Source organism: Ranitomeya variabilis, chromosome 6 (assembly GCF_051348905.1).
Source record: "Ranitomeya variabilis isolate aRanVar5 chromosome 6, aRanVar5.hap1, whole genome shotgun sequence".
NCBI lineage: Eukaryota > Metazoa > Chordata > Amphibia > Anura > Dendrobatidae > Ranitomeya > Ranitomeya variabilis.
This window is the reverse complement of record NC_135237.1, coordinates 277929525-277942792: the sequence shown is the minus strand read 5'-3', so window position 1 is coordinate 277942792 and position 13268 is coordinate 277929525. Positions and strand designations below refer to the sequence as shown.

The following is a 13268-nucleotide window of genomic DNA, read 5'->3' as shown; positions in this document are numbered from 1 at the left end:
TAGGGGTATCTTTACTTCTATTCCCTTTCTTCGACATCAGAAGCTCATTTCTTGTTGCTGCTTTAGCTCTAGAGTAGCCTTTCTTCACACATCTGTTACTATAGCCCCTCTCTCTAAACCTATTTCCTAGGTCTCTGGCCCGATCTTCAAATAATGGGTCAGAAGAGCAAATTCTTCTCATGCGAAGAAATTGCCCAGTGGGTACTGCTTGTATTGTGGACCTAGAATGTGCAGAACTTGCGTGCAACAATGAGTTGACCGAGGTCTCCTTTCTGAACACATCTGTTTGTAATGAACCATTATTTTGTTTTTTAATCAGTATATCAAGAAAGGAGATCTCCTCCTGATGATAAGTATATGTGAGCCTGATGTTGAAGTCATTGCAGTTCAAATCCGACATGAATGACCTAAGCTCGTCAGCTGAACCCTGCCATATAAACAATACATCGTCTATATAACGATACCATCCAAGGATCTGGGAGGCGGCGTGTGCGCCATCCGGGAAAATAGTCCTTTCCCAGAACCCCAAAAACAAATTTGCGTAAGAAGGCGCACACGCCGCCCCCATCGCGGTACCCCTACATTGCAGGTAGAACCGATCCTTGAATGTAAAGAAATTGTGCGTTAGGATGAACTGCAACAACTCCAACACCAGGCCCCTAACATCAGCGTCAAGGTTACTTGACTCTAAAAAGAATTGAGCAGCCCTTAATCCATCTTTGTGACATATACTAGTATACAAGGACTCGATGTCCGCGGTGACCAGCAGCATGTCTTCTTCTAGATGTATACCGTCAATGCGTTTCAGGACGTCAGTAGTGTCCCTGACATAGGAGGGCAGCGTTTCAACCTGTGGTTTAAGGTAGTAATCAAGAAATTTACACACGGGATCACACAGCCCTCCTATGCCAGAGACAATCGGACGCCCTGGCGGATTCACCGAGTCCTTGTGCACTTTAGGAAGAATATAAAAGGTAGGAACCACCGGAAACTTCACCAACAGACCATTCATGGTCTTTTTTGTAATAATCCCTCTCTCGTATGCAATTTCCAAGATATTACTCAGCTTCTCATTATATAACTGTAAGGGATTTTCAGAGAGGAGCAGATATGTATCTCTATCACGTAGTTGTCGAAATACCTCTCTCTCGTATTTCTCCACCGGCCAGATGACCACATTCCCCACCTTGTCTGCCGGTTTTATGACTACCCCTTCGAGTGCCCTCAGCTCCTCTAGGGCTTTTCTCTGTGTCCACGTTAAATTATCTTTCTTTTTATAATTATTCAATGTTTTGAGATCATTCGCTACCAATTTTGTGAAGATCTCTATCTGTGGACAGATAGACAGGGGGGGGAAAGTGGTAGATCTGGATGATATAAGTGGCGGAGAGATACCTGTAAAACATGGTTCCGACTCCGTATCCAGTTCCTCCAGGGTCTTAATTATTTCTAGATCCAATGTGCTATTCAGTTCTCCCTCAGCTGGCTTCCGGAAGTGGAGTTTTTTGAGGATCAGTTTTCTCGAAAATAAATGGAGGTCTTTTAAGACTGTGAAAAAATCAAAGTTATTACATGGTGCAAAGGACAAACCCAACTCCAGAACCTCTTTCTGAATTGGAGAGATAGTGTGTGTGGATAAATTAATTACCTCCAAAGAGTTTTTTGATTTCTTTTCCCTTTGGGGAGATGATGTAAGCTTGCGTTTGTTACTACTTCTCCCTCCTCTTGGAGCACTTTACAAGATTGATATCTGTTATCATCCTATTTAGCGGTGTATGTTTTTACCAATGTGGATAACGGTCTGGGGTTAAAGGGAGACTATTTTGCCTGGCCCTCCCATCCACATACATTTGCTGGCCTTGGGTGTTACACCCGTGAAGTTATATCTATCCACTTTTGTCTTTATGTAAAATTGTATATTTATATATGTCACAAGTAAAATTGTATTTATTGAATAAATTATTTGGTTTTTATTCGGAACTATGTTTCTCTCTTTTGGTTCTTGTGTATCTTCCAGGTACAATAGTAGATCCTGGAAGACGAAGGCTTCCTAGCCTGGATCATAGTGTGAATCACTCGATCCGAAAGGCCAGATGTTCTTAGAACTGCGGTCTCAACAGCCACGCCGTTAAACTGAGTGACTGAGAATTCGGGTGGCAGATCGGACCCTGAGACAGCAGATCGGGTCTGTCTGGAAGCCGCCAGGGAGCGTCCGCGAGAAGATTGACGATCTCTGCAAACCAAGATCTCCTGGGCCAATCTGGGGCGATCAGAATGACCAGCACCCCTTCCGCCTTGATCTTTTTCAACAGCTTGGGAAGCAAGGGCAGGGGTGGAAACAGATAGGGGAGCATGAACTGCGACCGAGGAATGGCCAGAGCATCGACACCCACTGTGAGAGGATCGTGGGACCTGGAGACAAACTGAGGGACCTTCCTGTTGATACAGGACGCCATGAGGTCCACATCCGGAGTCCCCCATCGAAGACAAAGCTGATGGAAGACCTCCTGATGCAAGGACCATTCCCCTGCCGCGAGGCCCTCGGGGCTGAGGAACTCGGCAGCCTAATTGTCCACGCCGGGGATATGCACCGCGGATATCACAGGGACTGTTGCCTCTGCCCAAAGGAGGATCTTGGATACCTCGGCCGAGAACTCCAAGTCCCCCCCGGTGGTTGACACATTGGCCATCTGGATTCGAATTGGCAGACCCCTGAGAATCCTTTCCCAGTGAAGAATAGACAGAAAGATGGCTGGAATCTCGAGGACATTGATCGTCAGAGATGACTCCTGCGCCGACCAACGACCCTGAACAGTCAGGTGACGAAACACCGCACCCCAGCCGAGCAGGCTGGCGTCCATCATCACCACCTGCCAGTGAACTGGAAGGAAGAACCTGCCCTGGGAGATGAGAGGTGACGTCAGCCACCAGTTGATGGACCGTTTGATCCGGGGAGAAAGCCGAATCGGACGATCCAGAGAGAAGACAGACCTGTCCCACTGTGATAGAATAGCCTGCTGAAGAGGTCTTGAGTGAAATTGGGCGAAGGGAATCGCTTCCAATGTTGCAACCATCCTCTCCAGAACCTTCATGGCCGATCGGAAGGAGGGAAGCCGAGGACCCTGGAGCAAGCGAACTTCCCGACGAAGGATGGATCTCTTGTCTTCGGGAAGGAAGACTCTGGTCTGACGAGTGTCGAAGAGCATGCCCAGAAAAACGAGGCGCTGAGAAGGAACAAGGCAGGACTTCTTCTTGTTAACAAGCCACCCGAAACGGACTAGAGTGTCGAGGACAATGGACAGACTTTCGTGAGCCTGAGAAAAGGACGGAGCCTTGATGAGGATGTCGTCGAGGTACGGAAAAAGTACCAGGCAACTGACCCTCAAGATGTCTATCAGCGCTGCCATGATCTTCGTGAAAACCCTGGGAGTGGTTGTGAGACCTAACGACATGGCGAAGAACTGAAAATGCTCCCGATGTACTGCAAGACGCAGGAATCTGTGATGTCCCGGGAATATAGGGACATGGAGATAGGAAAAGGACGGAGCCTTGATGAGGATGTCGTCGAGGTACGGAAAAAGTACCAGGCCCCTGACCCTCAAGATGGCTATCAGCGCTGCCATGATCTTCGTGAAAACCCTGGGAGCGGTTGCGAGACCGAACAACAGGGCGAAGAACTGAAAATGCTCCTGATGTACCGCAAGACGCAGGAATCTGTGATGTCCCGGGAATATAGGGACATGGAGATAGGCGTCCTGGATGTTTATGGAACACAGAAATTCCTGAGCCTCCATGGAAGCAATTACTGAATGAAGGGATTCCATCCTGAAGTATCTCAGATGAACCCTCTTGCTCAGCAACTTGAGGTCCAGAATGGGACGAACTTTGCTGTCTTTTTTCGGTACCACGAAAAGATTCGAATAGAATCCTGTGAACCGTTCTCTCTCTGGGATGGGAACGATTACCCCGAATTTAGGAGGGAAGCGATGGCTGTAAAGAAACCCGGGACTAGAGCGGGGTCTCTTGGAGGTCTGGATTCGAAGAAACGATCCCAGGGCCGTGAAATGAATTCTATTTTGTATCCTGAGGATACAACTTCCCTGACCCATGCGTCCTCTACTGAGGAGATCCAGACGTCCCTGAAGAAGAGAAGATGGTCGCCCAGCCTGGGAAGTGGGCTGGGGTCTAGTCGTGAGTCATGCCGAGGTGGATCGTCCAGTCCTAGACCTGGAGAATCTACCTTGGGAGAAGCGGGGATGCCAAGAAGGATTGGGTCTGAAGGATTGGGTCTGAAGGATACCTTCTGAAGGATACCTTCTTCTCTTGACGGGCCTGTGGCCTCTGCTGTTGGGAAAAGGAATCTGAGGCCGCGAAGCGGCGAAAGGGCAGAAAAGACCGAAATTGCCGCCTAGGGGGAGGCCGGTGAGGTTTGGACTGGGGGAGAAGGGAACTTGTGCCCCCGATGGCGTCCTTAATAATTTGGTCCAACTTGGAACCAAAAAGACGTAAACCTTGAAAGGGCAGGCTGGTAAGGGACTTTTCTGATGACAGATCCGCCTGCCAGGCCTTGAGCCAAACAGTGCGACGTATGGCCATAACATTACTGGACACCTGAGCAGCATAAGATGCGGCGTCCAGGGAGGCGGAAACCAAATATTCCCCAGCGTGAGAAATCTGGATGGCGAGTTCCGCCAGCTGTTCTGGTGGGGCTCTCACCTGAATGCCGTGATGGAGTTGATTGGCCTATTCAGGCCGGGCATAGAGAAGACGCGGCCGCTTCGAAAGCAGACTTTGCGAAGGATTCAATGATCCTGTCATTGGAATCTTTCAGAGACGCCTCTCCAGGCAGAGGGAGAACTGTGTTGGTGGAAAGTCTAGAAACTGGGGGATCCACAGAAGGGGAAGAAGTCCAGTTGGCGATGAGATCCGGAGGAAAAGGATATGAGGCGCTTTCCTCTTTGAAAGCGTCTGGTCGGATTCTCTCTTTCTCTAGACAGAAGCTCATCGAATTCAGGATTAGGAGCGAAAACTTTGGGAGGTGGTTTAGACAGTCTAAATGAAACCGCCTGATCTGCGGGTACCGTAGAGGACTCTTTGATGCCACAGGTTTAATTGATCACTCCAATGAGTATTTGAACCGTATCCCTCATGCTAGCAATTTGGTTCGAGTCCAGCTCCCATTTATTCTTTGAAGAAGCATCAGAGAACGCCTCGCCTGACTCAGGGGAGGAGGAGCGGGGAGAAGTCGACCGCAGAGAAGGACCGTGAGGTAAGATGGAACGGGAAGAGGACTCAGACCGGCCCTCCTGTCTGGATCTATTGCGGCCTATAGTGGAAGGCTCAGACAGGGCGCCCTGCGACCCGCTGGCTACTGCGGAGGTCTGCAGGGGTAACCAATCGAGCACGGACACAAGGGTCTGGGACACCCGTGTTAAGTCCGCTACCGATTGTGACAGAGAGGAAACCCAGCCTGGGGTGGGGGCTTCACTCTCAAGCAGAGCAGCAGGGGGATCCTGGGCTGCAGGCCTGACAGAGGGGAGAGGACTGACCTGAGGGAAGCTTGCAGTTACAAGACAAACACACAAAGTGTTTGACTAGGGCAGAGGAAATAGAGGAAGAAGTAGGAGGACGAGAGCGACCTCCCTTAGAAATAGACATGATAAAACGGGCCCTAATAAATGCCAGGGGACAGAAGGGCAGAGGAGAGTGTTAAGTCTGCAGTGCAGAGCTACTCACGGCAGACGAATCGGTGTACTCTGCACGACTTGGAAGATGCTCCTCGGGGACGGCAGTCAGGGGCACCCTTGTATCCGGAGCTCTTGTGGGCTGACAGAAACCGCTGGGAGATGGTGATTGCAAGGGGGATGAGGAAGCCAGGATTTGCGCTCTTGGGATGGGCGGAGTAAGGCGTTTGTGGCGCCGAAATGCTTCCTGCAGCGGCGCAGGGAGTAGTGGGCGGAGATAAACCGCCTGTGGAGCACCAAGATGGTGCCGGTGGGCGGGGCTATTGGCAGAAGGGCAGGAGAAAAAGCCCGCCTGAAAGAAAAGGAAGTGGGCGGAGTCACGGTGCCGGAAGTAGGCATGGGCAGAAGCCGGGGCCTAAATTAGAGGCCGGCGACCGCCGGAGAAAACTGCGGTGCCGGAGCACTGCGGCCGCCAGAATAAGAAGCAGCGCAGAAGCCTGCCAAGGTTGCCGCGCCGGGACAGAACACAGTGCGGCCGCCGGGAAAATGAGGAGCGCGGCTGCCTGCGAGGGCCGCCGCACCGCAACAGGAGGCAGAGCGGCCGCAGCCGCCGAGGAAGGAATAAGCGTGGCTGCCTGCAAGGCCGCCGCACGAATACAGCGACGATCCCTGCCCCATGCAGTTGCCTGCAAGCAACGAGGAGCCAGGTATCCTGGGAAAGAACTCTCACCCCTTATCCCTTAATTGCCGCTGAAAAGGGCCACTACATCTGTGCCCCCCTTTGAATGCCAATCTGGGATGGGATGGGAAATACTCACCTCAAACATCCCACACCATTATTAACATTAAGAGGAATGAGTCGTCCAGGCAGCTGTGATGGATGTCATCTTCTCCGCAACCGACAGGCTCTGGTGGGCGAGTGGGTAGGGGACGGAGCTAGGACCGGTCTTCTAAGCACGCTTGTGTGCTAGGGTCTTGGTCCTGCTGTCGGATCTATGAGCATACGGGGTGGCAGTACACGCCGTACTCATAGTCCGTATTGTGGGATTACAGTTGAGACTGTTCACACTGTATCCCTCCGGAAATCCTGAAACAAAACGACGCACATTGAGGTAGAAATGGGTCTTATGAAAGACCAGTGTCCACCTCCTACCGACACTAAGCGAAACTGAAGTACATAATGCCAGTTGGTGGGGTGTACACTGCAGAGGAGGAGCTAACTTTTTTTGTGCATAGTGGCAGCCTCCTAGTGGCAGCAGCATACACCCATGGTTCCTGTGTCCCCCCCAATGAGGCGATAGAGAAAAAGTTATGGCTCTGGGAAGGAGGGGACTGAAAAACTAATACGGAAAAACTGAAAATCCCAAGGTCATGAAGGGGTTAAATTATTGAAAAAAATTATATATATATATATATATATATATTATATATATATATATATATATATATATATATATATATATATATATATATATATATATATATATATACACACACACACACACATATATATATATATTAAAAAAAATCAAAAGCTATTGTACTCATAAATAGATATATGTGTATAAGTATGGAAAAAAAAAGGTACACATATTTGGCATTGCTGTGTCCAGAATGACCTGACTTCTAAAACTGTCCCCTCTGTTTAACTAGTAGGACAGTTTTATAGTTAAATCTAGTAAATCTAGTTAAAGTCCTCCTCCAAGATAGCGCCGCCCATGCCTGTGCAGTAGCAGCTACTGGTGATTGCCGATAGCTGCTACTGCGCAGGCGCTGCCATCTTGTAGGATGACTTTTTTTTTCATCTCTAGCAAGATGTCGCCGCCTGCGCAACAGCAGCAATCAAATCACCTTTATATACACCGATAGCTGCTACTGTGCAGGAGCGGAGGGAGCCATTTTATAATTGATTTTTTTTATACTCCTCAGAAAAACAAAGCACATTTATTAACAGCACACTAAACATGCATCTATGCTGCAGCGCGTGGCTGGCACCTGCCTGCAGAAGGTTTTTTTTTTTTCAGTATGTACATATATTCATTATGCAAACTATGCGGCAGGTCAGTGAGTGATCAGTGACCAGTCAGCAGTCTGCATTATGAGTAACTAATCAAAGCACCACATGAAGACCCCCCACAGGTCGCCCCGGAGAATGAGCATAACATTAACTCAAAACTGAAAATAAAGATTAAACCACAACCACAAGACGGATTTCATCAACCAAGGTATCATTTTAATCAGTATAACGGCGCCGACCTGACACTGTCTGTAGGTTACTGTGCAAAATTCCTGCTGACAGGTTCCCTTTAAAGCTATGATGACTGCAGCCTTTTTCTATTTCACTTTCCGATGCTAAAATATATAATAAATTGGGTTCAGTAGTTCAGTGCAGGATGTGCTGTAAATGTTTTCATAATAATTTGGGAAAGTTATGAAATGTCCTATAAACGTCTGTCTATACCTGATGTAAAGAAGTGGGCTTTTAGTTGAGATGAATCTGTGCTGCACTTCATGTACCTGTTCAGTAGTGCGGCAGGGCTGTGGGGTTGGAGTTCAGGGAAATTGAGGAGTTGGCGTCGGAGGTTTGGCTTACCGACTCCACAGCCCTGGTAATAGATGGACAAGGAGTAAAATAATGTGCTGTGATCCAATTTACCCTATCCACACACCTTTTTGTCTCTGCTTCCTGTTACAAAGAATTTGCTGTCTGGAGTCCAGTCACACGACCAAATGATTCGAGAATGGACAGATGTACTCTTGTCAGTGTTTGCATACAATCTGAACTGGAGTGCTGTTTAAGGGAAAAAAAAAAAGAGATAAAAGTTACAACACAATTTTGTTGAAACTCTAGTGAAAATGAAGGCCCGGATCATAAAGACTGGTGTTTTGCATGTCTTACTGGAGGAGTAAGATGTGTCAAATTTATTAAGAAGCAATCACCTCCTAGCTAAATTTGGCACATCTGTCATCTGTCGCTTGCCCCCACCAGAAATTACGTGTATGTTTATATTACTATATACTACTTTTGTGGTATAAATTAGGATCATTTTGTTAGATATGCTTTGCCATGCCAAATCCGAGCAAGGCCAATTTTTAAAAAAGTGCTGTCCCAGAATGGTGGTGTATAAAAGTCAAAAGTCAAAAACAAGTTGTTGGGCATTGTGGCATCCTCTATAACCAGTCAAGTCATCTGAACATAGTGCCAGTATTCTGCTGTTCGTGCCTGCTGGGCAATGGGAAAACAGACTCGAATATAATGGCTCCTTCTCAACCTTCAGGCTGAGGTTATGTGTACACCTTTGTAGCATGACTATTTACATGTTACTATGGTGTCCATGACCAATTAACAATCTTTGGACATAGAAAGTGATTATTTTGGTGGAGGAACATTACACATATATAGGATTACTAAGAATATTTATTACACTAAGTTTACTGAATTGGGGACCTCGGGTTGGAAGTAGTACAGTAATAAAATATACTTATGTGCCACTGCCACGTTACATTTTTTTCAGGCCAGATAACCAATTAGCAGTGCACACAAAAGCCCATCTGCTACTAGGTACCTGACTCTGTGGGAATTTCCTCCTGCTTCCTCCACAGGGACCAATTTCTATCTCTGGAAACTGCTAACAGGAATTTGTCATTGGGAGAAAATGCCATCTGAGTAACAGTCAGGTTGTGAAACGACAAGGTCTGGATCTGCTTCCAGCTAGTGGTACTCCACAGAATAATTGCTGCATGTTCTTTTTTGGAAGCCTAAATAGGGGTAAAGAAAAAAAAATTAAAGTGGGTCAAACCTGTGCCAGCCTGCGCGATCCGAACAAATTAAGTGCTCACAGCACAAAGTATCAGCAGAATTGGAAATATCTTCTTATAATGAGACATAAAATTTACAAATGGGAAACATGTAGGCATAACTTATACATGGGGAGGTGAGCGGCCCCATCAGCACGCTATGCTTATTTCTCCTATTACCTTACATGCAGAAGCAATGATTGTTCTAGCATTGTTACATGCTACAGCAAAAATTTCATAGCCGTGTCCATACCTAGAAAGTGAAAACAAAGAACAAATTAAGAAAAAATTGGGGGCTGATTAATTAACACTGTCTAATTCTTAAGAGTATTAAAATGCGCCAGTTTTTATCATAGTGGTTCACCCGGTTCAATAAACTGGCGCATCTTTAGACTGTCCAGTTAAAGCTTACACCAGACCCTATTTGGCTTACTATGAGCCACAATTTGGGGGCATTTTTCAGCAAATAGGGCGGCATACTAGACCACGTGCCTTTCAATGAAGCAATGTTCATTTTCAGCAAAACCTCACCCCTTGGTCAGCCAAAGTGTAGAAAGCATCAAACACACTAAAATATAATGCAAGTCACAAAAAAACAGGTTTTTTGGCACAAATTGGGGCAGAATCCTTGCATATTTAGCTTGGTACATCTCCCCCTCATTTCTCAGATTTCAGTCCCGTGTCAACAGGATTTTTTAAAAGACAAGTCAAGGGATATTTATGAAATAAAGAAATTACTGTCACTTACTCTACGCCCATGACTACAAGTGGTGATATCCCGTCCATCAGTCACTTGATCGAGCAGCCAATCAGTGGTCGCTTTCAGATGACTGAAGGAGATGCCATCACATCTGGCCCTGTTAGAGACTTCCAGAGAGGTGGACTCTGGAGTAGTCAGTAACAATTATTTCTTGATTTTATAAAGGTCTCTTTATTCTGGTAACTTTGTAAAAAGTCCTGACAAACCTCTTTACTTTACATTACAGAATCGTGCTGGCAGGTTTTCTTAAAAATTAAAGACATGGCTTTAATGGCGCTGTAATACAGATTACATTGATATCTTTGGTGAAGAAATCCACTTTGTGGTTCTTCTTTAATCACTGGTCACTGCTGAGATTTCTAACAGGGGAGGCTGGTCATTCACAGACCGGAGGCAGGCTGAGCGACCAGGAAACCGCAGACAGGGAGGAGAAGACTAAGTGCACAGTTCAGACCTTGTGCATCGAAATACAAAGACGATTTCTTCACCCCAGGTATCAATGTAATTAGTATTACAGCACCATTACATCCATGTCTTTATTTTACACTACACAATCGAGCTGACAGGTTCTCTTTAACATAAGGCCATATTGTGAGAAGAGTAGTGATTTATAAAGAACACACTCTGTAGAGAACGATAGCAAACTATATAGCTGAAAAACAATATCTGACCCCAAAAACTTACAACTTTTGAACCTCAGGCCACAGTGTGTTCTGCAACAAGTGATCTTCTGTTGGGGGCTCTGCAAAAAAAACAGATTCTATTTACTAATGTTATATTGAGCAAGAAGTGGACTTACACTTTTGTTGGCATTAGTGGAATATTTACACAGAAATGTAATCAATCTAAAAGAATACTATCAGATATCACAATGATAAAACTATGCTTCAATCCTTCTCGATTGTAAAATAAAAAGTTATGCAAAATACTAACATCAATTTTAATTTCTTCTCTTTTACAACATTTTGATTTCAGTAATTACTGTAAAGTGTAGTCAGAGTTCATGTCACAACAAATGAATAGAAAGAAAAGGAAAATTGATCCAGCTTCTGATAAAAGTCCAAAATTTCTCAGCTTTGAGAAAGAACACCGTTGAGTGTTTGAAACGTGTTGCTACACATGCCTCTGTGTGTACAATCTTCTGCCATGACCTTTTTTCATACAACTTAATACATTTTGGACTTTTATCAGAAGCTGGATCAATTTTCCTTTTCTCTCTATTGATTGCATGTGAGACTACACGGGTTCCGTGCTTCTGCACACCACATGCCGCTACAGGTGAGCTGTTTTTTTTCTTCTTTTTCACAACAAATGAATGCCTTTATTGCCAATCGGTCCTGTTGTCTCAATTGTAACAAGAGCAAAACATACAACATCCATATGGATCCAGAGCCGACTGCTCCGGAGGTCTTCACTGGCTCTGGATGCAGTGTCTGCCCTGTTCAAAAGCCACAGCAGCAATAGTGCTTGATAAGGTTTCTCCACCCTCTTGTAGTCACCTAAGGCCTCTTTCACACTTCAGTTGTTTGGCGTCAGTCTAAAACCGCCATTTTCCTAAAAATAGCGGATCCGTCATTTTTCTTTGGCGGATCCGCTATTTTCCCATAGACTTGTATTAGCGACGGATTGCGGCGGATGGTCGTCCGTTCCATCCGCCATGCGTCAAAATTTCGCGGACGTTGTCTAGATATTGACGGACATTGTAACGTTTTTTGTCTACGCCTAATTGGCGGTCCGCGACCGATCCGTCGCGACTGCCATTTCATAGAATGGGCGCCTATGGGCGACGGATCCGTCGTGATCCGTCATTTGGCGGATCCGCCGCCCAAATCCGTTTTTTTCAACTGAGCATGCTCCAAAAAGTAGATACTTTGCCCAGACAACCCCAAAACTATATAAACAGGACAGGTGGGCCTCATTCCTCAATGTGCCATCAAGAGAGAACACAGACCCTGCCAGCAAGAGAGACAGACCCTGCCAGCAAGAGAGACAGACCCTGCCAGCAAGAGAGACAGACCCTGCCAGCAAGAGAGACAGACCCTGCCAGCAAGAGACCCTGACAGCAAGAGAGATCCTGCCAGAGAGACAGATCCTGCCAGCAAGAGAGATCCTGCCAGCAAGAGAGACAGATCCTGCCAGCAACAGAGATCCTGCCAGCAAGACAGACCCTGCTAGCAGCCATCAAGACCCTGCCAGAGACTGCTATGTGAGTACTGCTATTGAGCGTGTGTATGTGTGTGTGTGCCCGCCTTGCATGTTTTTATTTTTCATACTGTGCTGGTATTTTGAATGGCTGTGCTGTGACATGTGTTTATGTAGAAATGCTGTGTGATGTGTGTGCCCGACCGCCCGCCTTGCATATTTTTAATTTTCATACTGTGCTGGTATTTTGATTGGCTGTGCTGTGACATGTGTGTGCCCGACCGTGTGTGTGCAAAATTGTCCCGCATTCTGGAGACTGCTACTGGACTGCGAAAAGTTGTGTTGTGGTAATCCCGCAAGGTGCTTTCTGACACATTATCCTCCAGGGAAACATGTTCTTTTGATAAAACAAAAATGTGAAGTACCACGCAAGCCTTCACCACATCATCGACAGTTTCAGTCTGCAGTTTAATTGCAGTTAGTAGGACTCTCCATTTAGCAGTTAGGATGCCATAAGCACATTCCACTACTCTTCGTGCTCTGGATAAGCGGTAATTAAAAATTTTCTTCCTCTGGGTCAGTCCACTACTTCCAAAGGGTTTAAGCAAGTGTGGGGAAAGCTGGAAGGCATCATCTCCAAGGCAAACAAATGGTAATGGTGGACCGGTGGTTCCAGGGAGAGGTCATTACAGTTAAAAGTCTGATGAATGAGAATCATTTAAAAAAAAAAATAACTTACCGAATAGTCACCATGAGACGCTCCGCTGGTGATATGGAGAAGCGCATCTGGGTGTCTCGTCTCCGTATAGAGTCTTCCACATGGCCCAATAAAATTTCAAAATTATCCGCTTTCATTCTCACACAGTTGAAGAATTTCTCAGGGT

The 13268-nt window shown here is 46.3% G+C and overlaps 1 protein-coding gene across 1 annotated transcript in view; it reads right to left on the bottom strand.

Moving 5' to 3' along the window:
* Nucleotides 1-13268, bottom strand: part of ELP2 (elongator acetyltransferase complex subunit 2) — a 184798-nt gene that overhangs the window by 28270 nt on the left and 143260 nt on the right. Inside the window, exons 16-19 of the mRNA XM_077269687.1 lie at nt 10927-10984; nt 9663-9735; nt 9251-9443; nt 8354-8475 (exon numbers count right to left, since the gene is read on the bottom strand). Coding sequence (XP_077125802.1) covers nt 8354-8475; nt 9251-9443; nt 9663-9735; nt 10927-10984 — 446 coding nt within the window. The remainder of the gene's footprint in view (nt 1-8353; nt 8476-9250; nt 9444-9662; nt 9736-10926; nt 10985-13268) is intronic.